Genomic DNA, 22,562 nt, shown 5'->3' on the forward strand with positions numbered 1-22,562 from the left:
TTGATGCGCATCATTGTAAATAAACTCTGTTCCTGATTTTTCATACTATTGGTCTGACTGGGTCTCTATTAAATCTATGGTATCAAAATTACTATCAGGAGCTACAACTTGGAGGACACCCAAATCAAATCTACAACACTATTAAAAAAAAAAAATCTGTTTCTATGACGGTAATGACCAGGGAAAAACATTATCTCCGATGACAGATTATTGCTTAGAAAAGGGCAGACCAAAAGAATTCTTCAGTTATAAAAAAAATACCTACACCACTTATCAGTGTCAGGAAAGAGGAAGCACTAGGGACTGAAGGCTATATCACACAAAACATAACGAGGCTATCTTTCTCAAACATGGCTAATGGCAAATCACGCCTTAATGAGCTGTGAAGAGGACTGCATATCCAAGTTTGGTACTGCGGTGCCTTACTGCCCTGTGAAGGCTTGGGAGGATCACCCCTTTGTTCTCCATCATTTGGAAACAATCTCCAGATGCAATCACATTGTTGGACCATCTCTGAGAGGAAAAAAAGAACAAGTAACCACAGTCTGAATGAAAACAGCATGTGCACATTTCTCATGTGCGGAGATTTATTGGAGACAAGACATATTTTATGTCTCTCTGGACCAATACAACATTTAAAAAAAAGCTATTTACATTTCTGCAAAATTGTACATGATTTCCATAACACAGTTCTGTGATGCCCCAATTTCATGCCTTCTTCTCAGGCGGTGTACTTGTCCTCTCCCTGTCTCTGGGCCTTGTGGTAGTGCTGGTAGCTGCCGTAGAGCTCGTTGAACACCTCGCGCAGCCCCGGTGGCAGGGTGGTGTTCAGGAACTTGACGTCGCGCTCGGCGCACAGGTCCATGATGCTGTAGATGCCCTCGGTTAGGTGGGCCTTGATTTCTGGACGCAGGGTCACCTTCAGGAAGAGGCGAAGAGCAAGTAGATGGTTAATTGCTCAACGTTCCATGTCCAACAAACGTTAACTGCGTTAACTCACAAACATCTAACACACACACACACACACACACACACACACACAAACAAACAGTATATGCACACACATACACACAAGCTTTTCCCTTGGGGTGGGGGGGGGGCATGCATTTCTTCTTTTCCATTTCCTTCTAGATGACTGGCGGCATGAAGATCTGGTTTCAATTTGGCTGGGATTTTAGTTTGTAGCTTCCCTGCACCAAAAATGTTAGTGGTCCAACAGTTCCTTGAAACACCGGGACAGGAGTCTTTGGCCTGAAGAGCACTTCACATTGCGAAAACTAACTTACAAAAACTGTGACTTTGCGCTACTGACAATCCTATTCACTCTCCCCTACCCACCTCATCATTATTCCCTCACCTGCGCAAGCCAAAAGTGAGCTTTAAGCCAGAGTGGAACGTTATGTTCTGCCAGGTGGAAACTGGGTAACTTACTGGCAAGGGTTTCCAGACGCCAGCCAAATAAGCAGTTGAGGTGCGCCTCACACACCGACGGCACCTGTGAGCCGAATGGTTGGGCTTTCGAAAGTCTCTGAGTGTCTTTGTCTCCGAGCCTCAGCGTGTCTCCGGGCCTGGGTAGGGGGGAAGCTGTGCTGAACCTGCCTGCACTGTGTGTGTATTTGAAATGGGGAGAGTGGCTTGTGATGGGGACGGAGGGACGGGGGGAGGCGTGAGGGAGGAGGGAGAGCTGCGGCAGGGTTGCGTTTCATGGGTGCAGTATGAGGCCTCGGAGGAAACAGAGACCAGCCGCGCGGAGTCATCGAGCCAAGCAGGCAGAGGGGGGTGAAACTGAGGAAGAGAGGGAATGCCAATGTGTGTGCACGCGTGCGTGCGTTAGCACACGTGTGTGTGTGTTTTCTGGTGTGCGTTTGCACGTGTGTGTGTGTGTGTCTGTGTGTGTGTGTGTGTGTGTCTGGAGAGAGAAAAGGTGTGACTGTGGAAGAGCGAGAGTGTGAGTGAAAGAGAGTGGCTGAGAAAGAGTGGAGGGGGGAGGGAGGGAGGGGGAAAGTGCCTAAGAAAGTACTTAACATTTCTTAAACACCACAAAGGCCATAAAATAAAATGTTTAACTGCTGGTACACATTAAGATGATGACTATTTCTTTCAGTGGGACGGCCTGTTTGGAGAAAGATGGTTAGACTGCTCTTCAACAAAACGCCACTTCATGATTTCGAAAGGGAAATGTAGAGTACATTCCACATAGGCAATATAAAGGGATTACTGTTACATAAAGGCCTTTTTTTTTTTAGGAGCAGCTAGACGGTCAAGGAATTTTGCTGTAAAAAAGTGTAGCAGCTGAACTCTCTCCCCCTCTCTTGCATGTCGTGTTTAAAGAACACAATCCAAATATTTCAGAGCAACGAAACCGGAGTGAAATCTGATGCCGTCACAGATCTTACCTTCTGCAGATCGCTGACGTACTGCGCCACCATGAAGGACGAGAGGACCGTGAAGCCCTCGGCGGTAGTGGCCACGTGCGAGTACATCCTCTCCACCAGTCGAGCGCACTTCAGAAGCTCGCCGCCGTCCTTCTCTGCCGCTGTGGCACAAGAGGGACAGAACCTGAACTCCGCAGCTCATCAAGGGGGACGCGACAGAACCGCCAAACCACCAAGATGGGGGGCGCACTTTAAATTGTCTTGTCTAATAAGATCATGGTGAAGATGGAAAAAAACAACATGCTGCGCCTAGAACAGCCTGAGAGAACTGGCCACCGCTAATGAGATGTGTCACAGCACAAACTTGCCTTTGTGACTAGTTTCATTTCCCTCCATCATATGGAAACATATACGCATAATGCATGTACAGATGCATGCATGTATGAGGGCAGATAACGCATTTGCCCCTCACAAACGTCAGTGTAGATGAGACCACAACACAATGCTTGTTTTCACTTGAAAACAAATTCAGTGGCACTACATCAACAATGGTCTCTTAATGATCTCCACGGAAAATTGTGCTGTAATAAACAGCACATTAAAAACCAAACGCTCCCTTGTGGAATGCACCGTGACACCTCGGGTGTGCAAGTTGGGCTTTGATGTCTACTGTACAGACCTGGGTTTTCAGTGATAACGGGTGGAAGAGAAAGTCTCTCTGATGCAAGTCACTTTCATCTTAGAAAAGAGAGAGAGAAAAAAGAAGCCTAATCATCAGGGATGGATCAGGGACATTAAAAAGGTGTCCAGTTTCCAGGCTAGTGAAGCCACGCTGTGAAGGGGGACTCTAAAGGCTTTTCAAGACAAAAATCGGACGTCCTTGTGACTCCCTCTATAGAGTTTGAGTCAACCCACAAAACCATAGGGAGAGGTGTCTGTGTGTCTGTGTTCGTTCCTTCAAGAAAGTTGAGACTCCCAAAAAAAATCACCATAAAGGGAGCTTTGAACATTCCAGGTAAACAGGCCCCAAGTAAAAGAGCCTGTTTTTATGTGTGTGTGTGTGTGTGTGTGTGTGTCTGCATGAGCGTCAAAACTCCAGCCCTCAGAACCAGGAGGCAGTTTAAAAAGTTGATAATGAGGCTTGGAAAAAAACTATGACTGCAGTCAGACCTGTACCAACCAATTTGCAGCCCAACTGCCCCCTGTTTTTTTGGTCATCTGTTTGACAAGCCTTGGTGCTGCTCCACGGTCCAACTGCGTTATAATAAGCGCATGCACAATAAGGCTTAATTAGCTGCTGGGAACGCTCTCAGACTGCCCGGGAGAGGACTCATGGCAGGCCTGGAGTCAACCTCCGGAACGAAACGCTTGGAGCCATGCGCTTGTCAGGTGGGGAGACTTATCAAATCAGGGGCGACGACATGACAACTTCACACAAGAGCACCAGACACAACACTGCTAAACGTGTTAAGACAGCAGCTCACTTTAACACACAAGGCCAGAATAGAAGAGACAACAAACTTTGTGAGGAAGAGATTACATTAGGAGTAAACACATACCCTTGCAGAGCAGCAGTGACTGACAAGTAAGAAAAATAAAACGAAAAAAGGTTCCTGGACTGGACATAGGCACAGCAATACACTGAAATATGATCTAAACTGAACTTGATGGATGTACTTCTAAGTGGGCCAAAGAAATACTTCAGCTTTGAGAGAGCTAAAGGCCCTTGAAGTGGATGACATGATGAGAAACATATGTCATAACAGAATTCATTAGGGTAACATAATTCAGTTTCATAACTGGTTCTGATGAGCCGTGCGCATAAATGCTCTTTTTTCTTCAACACATACAGTACATCTTCCACTGTGGAAATACTAACTATATCTGCCATATGTTGCTCTTCCACTGGCCGGTGGTGGGTGAGTCAGGCATGAGGAGATTTAGACATTCTAAGATGTTGGCAAGGCTGGAGAAGCGTACCTCTGTCCACCTCTCCTTTCTGTTTTCCCTCGGACATTATGGAGGCCACGAGTCGGTAGAAACAGTTCAAGAAGGCTGGAGCTGCAGTCAGCATCACCTGGACGTCGAGAGGAAGGTAAAAAAAAACATCAAAATGTGGAGAAGTTAGTGACACCTGCTGTATGGGGGAACAAAAATTATATGTTGATTGTTGTGCCCCTTAATGTGACTTATGGCAAGAAGATACAGATAATGAGAAAGCAGATGAGGTCTAAAAAACATATTTGAGCAGATTTTCATTTAAAAATATTTGGACAGTTTTTTTTATGGTATCCTCATATTCATTTGGATGACTGCAATTTGAAAGCGATAAAACACACATGCTTTTCTAGCTATCTGCCAACCCATAGTGTTTTTGATACTAGTGTTATCCAGTTACTTACTTCACTAGCTTTTGATAAAAGCTGCAATGTCTCTCTAACACTTACCAGTGACTTTGTGCTTTTTTTGCTTAAAAATACATTTAATATTTCCTTTTAAGTCACTACTGTGTGAATAGCTTTGGAGCGACTCACATAAATTAGTCAAGAACATTCAGAAGTTGAAAGCTTCGGATCTGAGCCCCGGCACCTTTTGAGCGGCAACGTTGTCAAAGGTGCCCCCAGAAGCCACTCTGCAGCAGCGCCACGCTGTGCAGCTTTTTAGCTCTGATGGCAGTGAGCGCTGCCATGTGCCGCCAGGTTCTTGTGAGAATCAGGCGAACTTGCCCACACTTCCCCAAGTGTCTCGATGTGCCTGTGAGTCATTGGGCAGCAGCGAGCGTGGTAATGGTTTCCATGCGCTCGGCAGGGGCCTTGCCAACATTGTACCCTCTCACTCTCTCCCTCTCTCTCTCTCTCTCTCTTTCCCACATCTGCCTCCACTTACTTGTCCCTTCGCCATACTATGAGAACGCCTTCCAGACACAATGATTTGCTGGAGGTGTGACCGAGGGCTTCATGAACGTGAACACCCTGTAGCTGGCACCTGAGAGGTTAAAGGTGCTCTAAGCGATGCCACACGTTTTTTTAGGCTTAAACATTTTATGTCACTTACTGCAAACAGCCCCTAACCAACCGTTAGCTGTCTGTGTCCTGATTACACTGTAAAAAAACGCAATCTCTGTGGACAGCCCAGGCTCCAAGAACGGCAACAAAAACAACCTGGGCAAACCTAGCCCATGAAAACATAACAAACTGTTCCAGCAAATCACAGACGAGATGCGCGTTTAGGAGAGTTTCAATTGCACGGGAGCAGCGTGGGAGGGAGGGGGAGGAAGTAGCGAGCTAGCTCTCTGTTTTGTTTGAAAGTCAACAGAAGTGACATTGCCCAGCATCACTTAGAGCACCTTTAACTTTACGCACTTAGCAAGAGTCAACACAATAGGTCTGTTACCAACGACACCTTGTACCCAGTACTGACGAGAAACTAACCTTACCTGAGTCACTACACTCAGGTACACTATACCTATTAACTCCACAATAGAGTCTATATAATAGCCAATGGGAACCAAACTCTCCAGATTAATACACTGTAGCTGACATGGACGTAAGACTAATATACATTTAGAAAATAGTACTTTTCTTATTACCTGAACAGACAAGAGACTAACTTTACTCTACCTTGGAGGCAGTGAGAAAAAAGCAGGGGAATGGGTTTGGGTTTCGGCAGAAACCATACTGTCCAAACGCTCCGGAGAGCTAGCTGACTGGCAGCACACTCTGGCAGCTGGACGGGTGAAGACACATCATTAACTGGAGTGGGGAGGATTGGGACACACTGTCAAGCAGTACAGACAACTTTTCATTATCCCCGAGAGTCCACCAGGATGACTGTGGATCTTGAAGTGAATGACTGGCGAAAGCCAACACTGGTCTGAGCAGTACCACTGTCAAGGTAAGGGGAATGGAATGAGATGACTTTGAAAGATGAGGGAGGGGGGGGTGGTGGTGGTTGCATAACCAGTCCACGTATCCTCTGGGCATTTCCATAATGAGCCAACAGATTCCTTCTCCGGAGAGGCCAGTCCATGAGTCCAAGGCAGTCGAGACAAAATATTTGCACCAAATCACTTTCTGATGGATTTGCTGGGTGATGGATTTGACAGGCTGAGGCAAATCCAAATGCACACCAGGCAGGGAGAGAAAAAGACAAAGCGCTCTCATCTCCAGTTTGCCCTCCTCAGGAAGAAGCCCAGGCATGCCAGACATGTAGGCACAACTGGAGGAGTTTAGATCTCCAGTCTCACTATCTAGATCTTTTATAACGCTATAAAATAAAATAATGTCTCTTGACATGAGAAGCAAGGAGAGGGCAAATAAAAACAAAACCCATGTTGGAGGGAGTGATTACTAAATAACATATAAAGATGTTTGGAAAGACAGATCCTGTTTTTGTGGAGAGGATGTGTCGACAGAACAACATCACAGTGTCAAACACAAACAGTGATTCACTCGTTCTAGCCGACAAAAGCGTGATTAACGGGAAAAATTCCTAAATCCCACAAAACCAGAGAAAAATATTAAGATGGGAGGCAAGAACTGAAGAGAAAACGAGTAATTTGTTTTGTTGGCCCGGAAAGCAACATTGGATTTCTTTAAAAGGTGCAATATGAGGTGCTTTTTAAAAACAAACCAAAAAAAAAAAAAAAACAGTGTTCGCACAACCACGATGTCAGTTCAACTCTAAAAGACACCACAAAGACGAGATTTAACAAGACATCTTGTTTGTTTTAGGACTTTATGCAGTCATTTGCATTTTAGGTGCAGGTGTAAGTCATTATTGTAAGCCTAAACAGGTCAGTTCTGACAGGAATACTACATGCTGCACTGTTAACGAAAAAACAAAAAACAAATCTGGCATGGCACAGCTTGCCAACAAAAACTCAAAAGTCCGACCTGAATTAATGAGTTCTCAACACATAAAGCTTGACAAAATCAAAACACCCCTATTAATCAAACCCTTATATTTGGCAACAAGTGGCAACTACGGTTTATAACAGTTTATTAAAGTGTTGGTATACACAGTATTCAACCATCCTTCTATTGGTGAAAAATCACTATGGACATAAACATAACAAACATTAAACATAAAGACATCCAAGTAATACCATGTTCTGTACTTACTTCCCAAAGCTAACAAGCTGAAGCAGCTAGAACAGCCACTCATGGGTTCTGGACCCCAGGACACAGGGTACAGTGGAATCAAGTCAGGAGGCAACACTAAGGCTACGTTTAGGTTACAAGTATATGAAGCTCCATATTAAGTGATACAATCCTATCTTTCCAGCTTGACCATCTGTATTTGTGTTTGAAAATGACCCATATTTGTCATGATTGTCAACAGATCTTTGCCCTGAAATGACTTTCATGCTCAGACACACATGCTTGATTTACATTTCCGTGGTGGTCACATCCGGGACCAAAAATACAACAATACCCAATTGCTTCAGTTCCATACACCACATTACTGATGACCACAGTAACCCAAAATTCCAGCACACTCATACATCACTGACACTTGTCTATGGGACAAAACTGAAATGAGAGTAGACTAGCCAAAACTAACTGCTTAAGCTAACTGCCTGAAGCCAGCTCCCTAAAACTTGGAAACAAAATGTAATTTTCCAATGCAATTTGTGTGCACAAAGAGGTGAGACAAAGGTCTCCGTCTTTCAGATTCTCCCGAGTCTACAAGAGGAGTCACCGATAATCCAATACTGTACTCACCTGTGAATGGCACTGGATGATGGCAAACAGCACCTCATGGATGGCCTCAAAGGCTGCATGGTAGTCCTGGGCGGACAGGTGGTCCAGAGGGACAAACTGTGCGGCCCCCAGAGCAAGGGTGACATGATGTGGGTTGGACAGCATTCCTTCCCCCTGACGGAGTAAAACTGCCAAAGCCTCCAGTGCCGGGACGGTGACAGCAGAGATCAGTGATGTCTCCTTCCCAGACTCCTTCACTATGAACTGAGGACAAAATCACACAATGTCAAGTCATGTACGCTACTGTGAAATCAGCCAAATACTATTCAGAGTTCAAAGTCAACTACACAGGACGCAATCTCACAGAAGCTAGAAAAGAGGGCTTCATTAGTGGGGTAGAGTTTCAAAACGAGGTGTAAAGAGAGATTAAGAACGAACAGATGGGGCGAGAGAGAGACCCAGAGGAGAAATGGCCAAATGATCAAACACACGCCTCTTTAATGAAAGCAGCTGACGCGCTGACATGCTGTCACAGTGGCCAACGCAAGAGGCCTTGAGAATCAGCACTTTATTTAATGCTCGAAAAGCATTGGTCGAAAAAAGCGCAACAGCTGGCCGTTGGAATAGTTCTGGCTCTGATCCAGTGCAGATCCACATCTGCAGCAGAACCACCTCATTTCTAATTAGCATCAGTGCTCTGTGGAGTATACAAACCCTTACATTAGCATTACAGTAGACTCAAGGCTTTCATTATCTCTTTATAGCCCTGCATATTGTTCCTTCAGATGTACTTAACCTCCCAGATTCAGATCCCATTTCATATGGATGAGTTTCTAGCGGCTAACATGAAACTTACAGCAGCCTCCATCTGAGCCCTGACGGATTTAGACTCAGTAAAAGTCAGGCCTGCGTAGTGCGTACACCTGCATGCATAATGCTTGTGCGCTTCAGCAAAAACACACACAACGCGAGGAATAGATGCCGCGTTTCTGTTTTTGTTTTGCACTCGCGGCGAACTGAAAACTAACAGAGACGCGCCGCTTAATGGAAGCGGACAGGCGGCACTTTGGTGGGACAGCCTGTCCCTCTCCTGGCCGCGCCGCGAGAGCTGAGTGACAGGACGGGAATGAGCTTGGGGGAACGGGCCGAGCTGTGGGCCGGCGTGGTCCAGCACTGGGCTCCGCCAGTCGGAAAGATGAGCATTTCCACCCGAGCGCATTCGGACGCCTCGGCGGCGTCAAGGACGCGGCAGAACGGAGAGGAGAGGCGTGACGTGCTTCACAAAGAGACGCATCTCAAGGAACGGAGGGAAAAAAGAGCTGCGTTTCATTACTGTTCCGTGCCAGGTTCAGCCCCTGGGGTTTCCTGGGATAAACTAAAAACACATTGTGCTACAGTTTCATCTCCTACCTAAAATCAAATGTCCTGCAACAGGCCTGTCCCAAGTGCTTGGGCTTATCTGTCCTGGAACAGCAATCATCGCAGAGAGAGATGTATATTCTTCTACACGCAATCCATAACAGTTCCTAAATCGCCATTTTATAAAAACGCCCTTTTTTCTATTCACAAGGGCATTCATCCAGGAGCAATAAACGCAGCGATCTGAGACGAAGTTACATCTAATAAAAACACCCAACTGAAACAGCGTACATGTTATTTTGCTGATGTTTTTAAAAAATAGTTGTAAATACTCACAACCAGGGCCGATATGATCTGAGGGGCGATGAGCCAGAATGCCTTGGAGCAGGACTCTGGGAGCCCGCCGCTGGCGAGGAGCCTGGTGATGGTCACCGCTGAGAAAACCTCCTGTGACACACAACAGTTCATCTTATAGAGGGCAGAGGAGGGCTATCTGTCGGAAGCTGTGAGGGACTCATAATATTGTGACAGCTCCACTGTCACTGGAGTGACACGACATGACAGGGAGAAAATTGGGTGATTCAACACCTCAGTGTCACAAATAATGTCATACCCTTCAAAGGGGCCTTGCCCTTTTGCAACTTTACTTATCTGGATAAGCAGGATACAGTACAAAAAATAACATCTTCACACCAACATATACTTTTTTTTCTAATTGTACCTTACCGTATGAAGAACTATTTTGATACAATTGTATGCATTCATTTAAATTCAACTAATGCCAGATTGAGCCTTGACATTTTATCTGTCAACACAGCTGTCACATTAGATCAGATTTCTGCATTTCTGAGACTAAAGTAATGAGATCAACGTTTGTCATGACAGGTTCTGTCAGAGCTGCACTGACCCTGTGGTGGCCCTCGGTGACCTTTGACACGTCCAGGCCTTCCCTCAGCAGCAGCAGGAGGGAGTGGAACTGCTCCAGGGAGCTCGTGGCCACCAGCTCACCAATCAGATCCCTCACTGGAGTCTGCAGCTGCTCCAGTTCTGCCCGAGACAACCAGGAAGCTGTGCCAGAGAGACAGAAAGAGAAAAACAACGAGAAAGAAAATAAACAAATGAGAAAAAAAAAGCAAATTCATTCACACACAAACACATGTTACATGTGCAATGCATGTGTGGCTGAAGTGGTGATTGGTAATCCAACTGGACATTTCAAACTGAACAAGAGGACACAGTCAGTAGACAGAGTAGCCTAGAAATCTAGACGCGCCCCTAGCGGCAGCAAATTACATTTGCCAGGGCTAGTCTAGCAACTCTCCGTTGACTTGTGAGCTCTAGAAATCGAAACTAAATCTGGCATTGAAATCGTGTATAGAGTCGTTTGTTGGGCTTAACATAATGACTGATGGCAGAGTTGCAACGGTTTGGCTTGAATTCCCTGCTACTTGAAAACAAATATCCTATTGCGTCCTATTGCGTGCAGAGGGAATTTTAAAGACAACTGATTATCCCGACCCTCGGACTGAGCACTGCGAACGGTGAGTGCCCAGACCCTATATAATGTGGGTCTGGCTCGCCAGGCTATAGACAGAGTGGAAGGGCCACACAACTGTGGACATGTTTGCCCTCCTATTGTATTTCACCTATAGAATTGCCTCATGCGTCTCCAGTCTTGGCAGAAGACTATATCTATGGTTCGGAAACAATAACTGTTTACAAACATTTGGAAGTTGTGGAATAATTGATAGTAAAAGAAGATAAATATGGCTCCTGAAAAATAGATGATCTATTCAGAGAGGCTTGGAGCGAAATTCAACCCCTGACAAGAAGCTGACCAGTGTGCCCAATCACGGTCAGACATGAGAGACAGGACTACATTACTAATTAGGATAGGATTAATCTCTAACACAACGAGCAGGGTTGAGGAGAACACCACTGTCAGTCTGTGGGAGTTTTCATGCTACTGCCAAAGCCTCCCTTTTTTGAAAGTGGACATTTCATTTGCCTCTGTGACATGATGTTTGATACCACACATAACAGAATATGTGAATAACGCTTATAATCATTCATTTCATATTGTTTTTTTGTTTTTTTTTCCATTAGTAGAGTTGCATAACAAAGTAACTGAATTCCAGGTATTTTTGATAAAAGGAAATGTGGGTATAATGGAATGACATTTATCAAGTGTAATTTGATTTTGCATGCTTGTTCTATGGCATAGGGCCATCAACGCAGGAGAATGTTTTTACTTGCATATAATGTGTTGAGGTAATTATTTTCATTTGCAAATGTAGGCTAGTACCTGACAATAATTTGTGAACGTTGTGCAAAATGTCCACAAAAAGGTCTTCGATCCCGGGCTCCTTGGCCTTCTGTACGGCACTGTAGTAAGCTGACAGGAAGTGCAGAGATGACAACAGGAAGTCCATGGGGCGTGGGGCAGGGCACAGCTCTTTGAGGATCTGCATGCCGCAGCTCCGGTACAGTCCCATGTGGCCGAGTGTGGGGGGCCTCTCCGTCTCCGGCGCCCCCTCCTCCTCCGCCTGGTGGGCGAGACAGGCCAGCTCGCTGCGCACCATCCCCGCCACCATGTCCACCGAGAAGGCCCGGCCGGCCGCCCCGCCCACCACCACCATCAGGCTGGCCTGGACGGCAGGTTCCGTGACCGTGAGAATCTCTCCCAGCAGCTGGACGAGCGTCTGGTCCAGCTGTTTGCTCTTACCCAGGCTGGAGGTCATGACGTCAGCTGCCGTGCCGAGCGAGGCCAGCAACAGCTGCAGGGATAAAAGCCTCGGCCGGTCGCCGCCAGCAGCTGCCGCCGTGGTGACGGCGGCCGCAGTGGTCACTGCCTCGCTCTGGACCGTCAGGAAGCAGGCGAACTGCTCCAGATTGAGGCGCACGCTGCTCTTGCGCTCAATGATCAGCTGCAGCAGGCTCTGGAGGAAGGAGCGCACCGCCTGCAGGAAAGATGACCAGTCTGTCTCGCTGACGTCGTCAAACAGGCCCTTGTTAGCGCGAGAGAAAAGAGAGGTCACGGCCTCCTCTAGCAGTTTGCTTCCCCGGGCTAGTTTCAGGATGACCTGGGCATTTCTCCTCGTCAGCAGGGAGGTCAGGAAACAGAAGGAGTCTCTAAGGAAAGCCATTTTGACATTAATTGCAACATCACTACAAGGCTGCGTGCACGTCACAATCATGAATGTGATCAGGAAGAGCTCAGAATAGTCTTTCAGGGACATTCCATCCACATTTAATGCACTGCTGACCTTAAGCACGCGTACAAGGTCGTCAACTTGAGCCACAGAGAGGTCCATCAGTGATCCTGACCCAAGTGCGGTCAAGATCTGCTGAGCGACAGACTCCAGTCTCTTGACAACTGCCGGATCCACACCTCCGTCACCCGCAGACTCGTCTGTCATCACCTCTGTGTCACAGCCCTCGCTGCTAAACTCCTCATCCGTTTTCAGAAGGGACGGGCAAACGCTCCCAACACGCTGCGTGTCAAAAATCTGTGTCAAGCGCTGCGTGACGCTTCGCACCACAGCTGAGTAGAGAGCAGGCAACTCAATCAGAAGCGCGCTGTCTATGAGCTGCTTTGAAATGACGGCAACACACAGCCCCTGCTTGTCTCCCTTCTCCTCAGCATCATTATGCAGCACTGATGTCAGGAGCATGCTAGCCAAATAAGCTACATCTTCATCTGTGAGGAATGGGGCAATGAGAGGCAGGTTGGTCGTCACCAGATACCAGTGAGCTGCTGGGTAGCTATCAGCATCCACACTGCTGATCTGACCATCCCACAGCTGGTCAAACTCGGCAGGCGATGATTCGTCTCGGCCCACTATGAACTGGGTGGCATTATGGAGGACATCCAGGTTACTAATGTCTGTGGCAAAATCGCTCCTCAGGAGGATTTTCTTCATCATCTGCAAGGCCAGAAACTTCTGGAAAAGTTGACTGACAGGGCTATAGCCGTCCAGTGCCGCCTGCTCCCAGTCCTTGACCAGTGCTTCAGAGAGAAGCCAGAGGCCTTCATCTGCTGGCTCGCTGACCTCACTGCTGGCCTTGTCTCCGGAGAGGGAGTATTTACTGCAGTGCATCTGGAAAAGGGAGTCCACCTCCACCCAGGTGTAGGTGAGCAAAAGGCTGGACTCTCTGACCTTTTGACCCCAGAGGGAGCCCGAGGGCGGCACGCCTCTGAGCCACTCCAGCAGAGGCTTCAGCGCCGCCAGCATTTCTCCCATGAACCTCTGCGTCTGCCGGACGACGGGCAGGGGCGTGGCGTTGTCCAGCGTCTTCAGGCTGAAGAGCAGGGCGTGCAGGAGCGCGCTCAGCGCGAACATCTTCAGCGCGGCGTCGCCGTCCTGCTCCCGGGCGTTCGGCAGGACGTGGCTCTGGAGACGCTCCAGGACGAGCTCGCAGAGCTCCAGGCTCTGGCTGGCCGGGGTGTCCAGCAGGCAGAGGGCCAGCGCCTCGCCCACGGCCTCGGAGAGCAGCGGCGGCCGCAGCTCGTCCACCGCCGGCCGGCAGACCACGCTCAGCAGCTCCTCGAAGAGCCTGGGCAGCTGCCGCAGCTTGCCGTAGATGGTCAGCGTCGCCGAGATGAGGGCGTCCCGGGCCTTGCGCGCGCGGGGCTCCACGCAGTCCGCGTCCACCCACACGGCGGAGACCAGCTCGTCCAGGTCTGGCTCCACGATCATGTGGTTGAGCGCCAGGAGGGTTTTCAGGCAGCGGTACCACGCGGGCGTGGCGGTCTGCGCGTTGTTGAACAGCAGCTGGGTCAGACCGCGGTAGAACCTGAGCTGCACTTCGCCGTGCTGGATGCGGTCGGCCGCCACGTTGTAAATGTCCCCGGCGAGGCAACTGGTCAGGAGGCTGTCCAGAGCGAGCAGGGCGAGGTTCCAGTTCCCCGCGTCAAACGTCTCCTTGAGGGTTCCGTCGTCGTTGAAGTCCAGCGCGCACGCAAACCTGGTCATGAGGTGGAAACACAGCAGCTTGTTCTCGCCACCCTTGCAGAAGGCATCCAATGCGAACTTGAAGAGCAGAGGAAGTGAAGTGGACACCACTGGGTAGAACACCTCGGGGTCAAAGGAGCCCGGGGCGCACAGCTTTGCCAGGACTGTGGCGAGCGGGGTGGACAGGCCTTTCCCCGCTCGGCCCTTCCTGCCGCCCGCCGCTGGCTCCTCTGTGGAGGAGGGCAGCAGCTCGTCCTTGTACGACTGCAAGCTGTCGGCGGAGAACAGCGCCATCTGCAGGACGGCGTCCGCCTTGCTGCGGATCTCCTTGCCGACGTGCTGCCTGACCCGCGCGGCGTCTCCGTCCTCCTCCGCCCACGTCCTGGTGGACAGCAGGTAGCGCAGCACGAGGAGAGGCTGGAGGAGGTGAGTCGTCACCTGGGCGAAGACGCGGTTGGCGTTGGCCTGCTGCCGCTGGACCGCCAGGTAGGTGGTCAGCGTCAGCTGCAGCACCTCCAGCTCGTGGGCTGGCAGGGGCTCCCCGCTGGGCTGCGGCCCCAGCCTGACGCACGCCAGGTGGCTGAGCCGCGCCAGCAGCTCTCCCAGCAGCTCATACTTGGCAGTGTAGGTGACCGAGAGGACGGGCGAGGACAGAATGCCACGCAGGCAGCTCAGCACGGTGGCCAAAGAGACGGAGGGCTGGCCAGAGCTGTGCTCAACAACTCGGTCATTGATCACCTGCAAAGACGAAGACAAACGACGACATTTTGAATTGCAAAATTACAAAAACAGCAGAATAAAATAGTTAACTGCTGCAGTGATAAAAGCTGCAAAATCACATTTTTTTGTAAGTGATACACACTAGGGCAAATACCTGTGCCACTGTTATCCGCAAGCTGATGGTTTTTCCCTGACTCAGGACATTCTGTAGTTTTTTGCTGTGTATGATATCATCAAAGTAAACCCACAAGCCTTCCACTACATCCTGTGCCAAGTCAATTTTCTTGCTATAAAAGAGAGTGAGTGCATGGCTGGTCCAGTCAAATAAAACCTGGGGAAGAAGGGGAATAAATATTACAAACAAACAAACAAACAAACCTGAACAAACATAACATCCTAAAGGGAATGATTCCAGACTATTTCACTCTGTGTGGTAGTTGGTCGACTGGACGTTCTACTAGAACATTTGAAAATATGTCACAGCAATCCATTTGATAAAACACAAGATTAATCTGAAAACATCTGGTCAGATTCAATGCTGAAAACATATTAGTTGTATAATAAAAGACAATACATCCAGAGTCCATAATACATGGCTAAGTAAAGTTGTTTTTCATTTTTTCTTTTGTAGTCTCTGCTTGCTCCCCATGATCAAACTGACACATGAAGGAAAGATAAACATTCTTACTTGTTCTTTATTTGGAAGAACACACTGTGGTGATATCCATGCAAATCTAGCAAGCTTCAGTTTGTCTGCCCAAGGTGTGTGAGGACTCTTTAGTTTCAGATGAATGCCAGAATATATGGCAGCCATAATTTATGCAACCTAGAAGGGGGAGAAAATCCACACACTGAAAATACATAATATATTCAAAATATGTATACTATATAATTTGTTAATTATATCAAAGCTGAGATTTTGTATCACCCAAATCCTGGCGTGTAGTCTGAGCGAAATAGGGTTGAAGGTGGAAGTTAATACAGCAAAAGGATATTTGGTATCAATCGAACCGTAATTTCATGTAGATTAAGAATTTCAGGTGCCTACAGTGCAGATTTGTACCAGAAAAAAGATATACAGCTTTGAATGGACCATGGTATAATGATTATTGGGCCAAAATCGTATATTATCACATATAGATATTAGCTGATATCTCCCATACTGGTAAAAGGATCTTTACCAAACTTGGTGTACTTACTCACAATAAGTTCTTGATGAAATTAGTAGGTGTTTAATGTCTTGGGGTGAAAGGTCAAGGTCACGTGAGGTCATAGTTGACATGCAATGTTTGTTTTATACCTCTCAAGCAGATTGAAGGATCCTCATTTAGTTAATTAAGCCTAAATTAACTAATAAGGCGTTAAAGATCATGGGGTCACAAGTAGAGGTTAAAGGTCATGAGGCTATAGCTGGCTGAGGCATAGAATCAACTATCTGAATTGACATTTATTAAAGCGAAAAAAAACTTTATTTTCTGTATAAAAACAGTTGTTTCAACCTCCACATCTTATTTTAGTATTGTAGTAGTAGCCTCTCTGAAACCAGGGGAAATCTAAATAATTTGCTGTTTTAAAAATGCAAACATCTGTGTGAATACCTGTTTTAAAATAACTGTTTCAGTTCAGAGTTTTAGATTAAATCCAAACCATTTCTGTCAAACATCTGATAAACATTGTCATCTGCAGCTATTTCTTTCAAATTAAATTATAACGCCAGACAATTGATGTAAATGTCTGTGTTGATAGAATACTTTTAGAAATAAAAACTACCCTTGCATCGCATTGCAATAGTTATACTTTGTTCCCTGAAGTTGGTAGTAGGCATATAAGCAACAGCAGCAGCGGACTGATATTACCTAGGATTCTACTAGGTATTATGGTGGGTTTTCAGGATTTGAAGGGATGTAATCATGGGTTTCATAAAGTACTGGGGGTACCAGGATGAGAGGATCTCCTCCTTACATGGTTAAGGGAGAGGGGGTGTTATCAAGCTGGTGAGGACTGGACAGGACAGGGATGAGGAGGCCACTGTGCCTTACGAGTTAGGGCCTGTCTAGCTAGGAAGATAATAATATAAGGCCTTATTTCACCAAACTGGAAGGAAACAGAAAAACTTAGGGCTACACTATTTTACATATGTTACCTATGCATTACATAGGTTTGCATATAGTTTTATGCATGATGGGAAGATGGTTTCCACCAATGTAAGCGACCCTGCTTGGTACTGATTGGTGAAGTGTGTTGATGGAGATGGTGTGAGAGGGTGGCACTTCTCAAGGGCTGGGGAGAATAAAATATAGTGTACAGTATAGCCATCCGTAGGGGAGATCTTGTCGGGGGCCCCAGCTGATGACATCTCCTCCCTATTGCTTTGATGGTTGGTCTGGACTTTGGTTGGGCTGTACTATCATTGCAATACGGTGAATAAAGATCAACAGTCTTCGGAAAATCTTCTATCTACATTGTCTCCTTCGGACGCCTTGTTCCAGAGTGCTAAATTACTAAATAGTCAAGTGGTAATTGTTAATTGGACAATTGGATTTGGAAGTGGACATTTTCTAGCCTGAAAATCCAGACCCTGGTAATCTAGAAAGATTAAGGGTCCCTCCACGAACAATGTAATGGCCCAACTCGAGGGGCGGCACCAAGCATGCATTTGAAAATCTCACTGCACGCAATTGGATAACACTAGACCAATGTTTACTCCACTCACATCCATCTTATGGATGACACATGACTGCAAAGCCAACAGTAGTCTTACCTCCATCATCAAGTTTGCAGATGACACAGTGATCTTGGGCCTGATTAGTAACAACAATGAACAGCTCTACTTGGATCAGGTTGATGAGGTGGCACAGTGGTGTCAATCTAACAGTTTGACACTGAATTAGGGCTGGGATAAACGATTATTTTTTAAACGATTAATCTAGCGATTATTTTTTCGATGCATCGATTAATCTAACGATTCATTTTTTCAGTCCGATTCGATTTTGATTCGATTCGATTATCGATTATCTCCCCATTAATTCACTAATAGCATCTTATACATGTTTATTTACATATCTGAATGAAAAAAAATGAATTCTTTAACATTGCAATATATGTTTATTGCTCTTAAGATTCCAAAATAAAAGACTGAAGTGCAAGTAACTACAAGTGCAAAGTAATGTATTCTTAGTCAGAGGTAGCATTCAATAAAGTTCAGTAGGCTAGTGTATGTCTAATTGAGTGCCTGTCATTTTAAGACGTTCGTGTGGAAATGTGTGGATGCAATTCATAACGTAGTTCAAATAACAGTTCGTACTTCTCCTTTGGACAAGCACTTTTGAGTCTTGAAAACACTTTTCCATTTCCATCGGGATTTTGCAAACAGAGTCAATAAAATGAGCCCTGCATGAGTAATACAAGCAGCTGCAAGTAAGCATGCTAAACTTGACATCCAAACAGTATTAGGCTTTGATATAGGGCTACTGCTTGATTGCATAGGCCTACTGTAACTTAACTTCGTTTAGTCTCCTCAATGTACTATGTTGTGATAAGACCTTAGCAGAGTTTACTTTAACTTTAATGCAGCGGTTTTGAACAAATTTGCGCAGCATGGTCACGATGCTAAGCGGATTTAATAGCAATGTAGCCCACTGTGTTCTATGCAGTGCTTCTATGTGGCAACAACAATCCTTCAACAATCGTGAATATTTTGTTAAATGCACATGCAGAGGAGGAGCAGCGGGCTCGTTACGAGAGAGAGCGGGCGGGGCGAGGAAAGGCTGTGTGAGTAAAAAGTGCAGCTCAATGAAATTATTTTATCTTATCTTTAATTTAAATAGCAGGCCTACAACATAGAACATCAATGTGTGGTGGCCGGTTTTGATTTCGTGGTGCCCAGCCACAGATTAGTCAACGTATGGAAAACACTGAAGGTGTAAAATTAAAAATATTTAGCAGCACACGTTATGCTTGACGAATCGACGCTCATATTTTGCGTCGACGTATTTTTTGCGTCGACGTCATCGATTACGTCGACGCGTTGTCCCAGCCCTACACTGAATGTCAATAAAACCAAGGAAATGGTAGTGGATTACAGAAGGCAGCAGTAGAACTACAGTTACACCCCACTAATGATCAGCGGGCAACCTGTAGAGAGAGTCACAAGTTTTAAATACCTTGGTGTCCACATTACTGAAGACTTAACATGGACTGTTAACACTCAATATGTTCTGAAGAAGTCCAGACAACGACTCTACTTCCTTCGTCAGCTAAGGAAATTCAAAGTTTCTACATCCATCATGAAGGCCTTCTACACTTCAACGGTTGAGAGTGTTCTAACTGGTAGCATCATCACCTGGTATGGGAACTCCACAGTTAGAGATTGTAGTACTCTGCAGAGAGTAGTGCGCTCAGAACGTACTATAAGAACTCAACTCCCTGCTCTACAAGATATCTATTCCAGAAGAGTACTCCTAAGAGCTCAAAAGATTCTAAAGGACTCTTCTCATCCTAACAATGGATTATTCCTACCGCTGAAATCAAGAAGACGCCTATGTAGTCACAAAGCCAGAACTGAGAGACTCAGAAGAAGTTTTTTTATCCCCAGGCCATCCGAACTCTGAACTCACACTATACTGACTTTGCACACATTCACTCCTCAGCACTCTCAGACATTTCCCAACTCTGAACTCACACTATACTGACTTTGCACTCATTCACTCCTCAGCACTCATGACCCCCACATTGTCTTCAGGATCTTCTCCAACACACATCCCCAACATACTTACAGCACACTGCCCCCCCCCCCCCCAATACACAGCACATTGTCTCATGAGGAAGCTTCTCCAACACACATATTGCACACTGCCCTCTCCCCACATACACAGCACACTATCCCATCTCCCTTGTCATCCCCCCAACACACACACCAAGACCCCTGGCAGTTGGGTTAGCCCAAGGTTTCTTCCTTGGTAAGGGAGTTTTTCCTTGTCCCTGTTGCTCTTGGGTGCACCTTGTTGGTGCCCCCCCCCCCAATCCCAATCCTCCCCCCCCCCCATAAATGCACAAATAGGCTGACACCAGACATAATTTCACTGCATTTCTTACTTCCAGTAACTATATGCATGTGACAATAAACTTCCTTGTATCCTTGTATCTGGGATCGCTTCCGTTGAGAGTGATTTCGGGACCAGATTTTATGGTAGAGCCAATCAGGACGCAGGGCGGGAGTTTCATAGATGTGACGTAGCGTAGAAGTGACTGTGAGACTGTTCTCAGCGTCACGGGTTGGCTTCAATGTGAGTGGTTGAAGTAGCATGTTAATAGAGGACGGACAAGTGGCTTATCCAATCGTACTGTATGCAAGGATTTTTGATAAGGCCCAGCCTTCTGAAGCAACACTCCAATGGATCGATCCCAGATGGATTAGTGGAGCTAGGCGGAACGAAATTCATCTGACGAGAGTCAGGTTAGTCTCATCATCCATTGCAGTGAAATGGAAAATAATGAATCAAGACAGTACTGAGCAAAACTAAATACTGATATTCATCCCAGGGAAAAATATTGCTTCTTACAACAGTCTCATCTTTCAAAAACAAAATTTAGAAAATTAACTGCTATCCTAATACTTTGTGTCCCTTAATGTGCTTTGTAAGAAATTATAAGGTGGCTTGTAACATATTCGTATTTAATTATATTATTGATATCTACCGTCAAAATCTTCCAAAATGTTTAGATATTATTTTTTGCCCACCCCTAACTTCAACTGAACAGATAACAACGGACATGCCACATTACTAACATCAAAACTGGAAGACAATGCTAGTCTTCAGGGTCACAGAAATTGCCAGGAGAAAGTGGACAACACCTTCCATGAAGGGAAAAAAATCAAGGGCCACAGTTAACAGTCATACTAACTTATGGAAAGTCACAACAGCAGAGAAAGCTATAATTTACAGCTGGAAGTAGCACTGCTTGTACTGTGGAAAGGACTGCATGGGCAACATTGAAAGAGATATTGGTCAGGTCATGACTATGCTAGTGGAAGTATTTCACTTATGTAACTGCTAAGCACATTTGCCTACAGTAATTGCAATCAGATACTTGATTCTTATATACAGAGGAGGGGTATTAAACTCATTGTGCTGTAGATAGGGACTCCCCATGTCAAAAACAACCAAGTCTATGTTGTGCAACATAAAAAAGTTCACTATATTTACAGTAATTGAATTGAACATGGCATGTTGATTAGCATGTCTCCACCGTCTATAACCTTGTATGTCAGGGGATGAAACTGACCTTAACCTTTGACCCCATGGCCCTGAGTCCCTAAGTTCATCTAACTTGTATAGACAATAAATGTACTAGAGTTAATGAAGATCCATCGGTCAGCTTTGGAGATATGAACCAAATACTGCATATGAGTTATTTGTGTGACCCCTTGTAACCTTGACCTTTGACCTCAAGACCTAAATTGTCTTGCCAGCTCTTTGACAACTTGTAGTGGGTAAGTAGACCAAGTTTGATGAATATCTTTCAATTGGCTTAAGAGATATCAGCTAATATCAAGATGTACTAACATACGTTTTTGGCCCAAAAATCATTGTGCCATGCTCCATTCAAAGCCCTATATATTTTTTTCGGTACAAATCTGCGCTGTAGGCACCACAAATTCTTAATCTACAGAAAATTACGATTCAAATGATACCAAATATGCTTTTGCTGTATTTACTTCCACTGTTGACCCTTTTCTAGGCTAATTCGCTCAGACTAGTGTGTCTGGCCCCTTGTTACATTAATTCAGCCTTCTAACCACTAGAGGGAGACATTTAACTACAATATTCCGACATGTGCTATCTTGTACGTTGTACGCTGCGGGAGACATAATTACTGCAATTCTCGTAACGTAACACCAACTCAGATGCAGAACATATGTATTAAAATGCTGCCCAAAGTTATTTCAAAACACTTATGTTATATTTTTAACGGTAATGACTAATGTTTTTCAAGGCACTGGTGATTAGTCCAATCCTGGATCTTAGACGTTAGCGTTAAATTAGCTAAATTTAAAATCATGGCAGTCGTATATTTGAGACCTTGACCTTACCACTCAAAAATAAAAACAAGAATGCAAGCTATCGTGGAACAATTCATGCATATCTCTTAGTTTACAGGCAGAATAGCAAGCTAACATGAAACTTGCCCCACGTTGATGCTTTAGCTCCCATGTAGCCGATATCGAGCATGAGTACCTTAGTCGTGACACCATGTAACTTTAAGAGTTCGACTAAATTTTTAATTTCCCACATACATAAGTCAACCACACATGGTATCGATTGTATTATTAACAAATTGTACCTTCTCACACATGTGGCGCATCTGTTGCCGGACACTTCAACTTCAACCTCTAACCTTTACTCCCGCTAGACAAATACAGTCGATTGACTACTTCATCGATGAGA

General features: G+C 45.8%; 1 protein-coding gene across 2 annotated transcripts; it reads right to left on the reverse strand.

Moving 5' to 3' along the window:
- Window positions 1-411: 411 nt before the first annotated feature.
- urb2 (URB2 ribosome biogenesis homolog) lies at window positions 412-22,510 on the reverse strand. Of its 2 annotated transcripts, XR_012987046.1 has the most exons (11): window positions 22,459-22,510; window positions 15,803-15,940; window positions 15,269-15,445; window positions 11,745-15,132; window positions 10,347-10,507; window positions 9,776-9,886; window positions 8,102-8,344; window positions 4,356-4,452; window positions 2,397-2,536; window positions 655-919; window positions 412-513 (listed from the first exon to the last, which is right to left on the reverse strand). XR_012987046.1 is itself a non-coding variant. In XM_076286098.1 (10 exons), exons 2-10 carry the CDS (start codon window positions 15,926-15,928, stop codon window positions 722-724), a joined length of 4,641 nt encoding a protein of 1,546 aa, XP_076142213.1. In that variant the 5' UTR covers window positions 15,929-15,940; window positions 22,459-22,510; the 3' UTR covers window positions 547-721. The 2 variants fall into 2 exon arrangements, 1 of the variants encoding a protein (XP_076142213.1); XM_076286098.1 differs by lacking the exon at window positions 412-513 and having other exon boundaries at window positions 547-919.
- Window positions 22,511-22,562: the final 52 nt, after the last annotated feature.

This window comes from Alosa pseudoharengus, unplaced genomic scaffold (assembly GCF_046254945.1).
Source record: "Alosa pseudoharengus isolate Yale_2024_CS ecotype anadromous, Long Island Sound unplaced genomic scaffold, YU_APseudo_1.1 YU_APseudo_1.1_scf_15, whole genome shotgun sequence".
NCBI lineage: Eukaryota > Metazoa > Chordata > Actinopteri > Clupeiformes > Clupeidae > Alosa > Alosa pseudoharengus.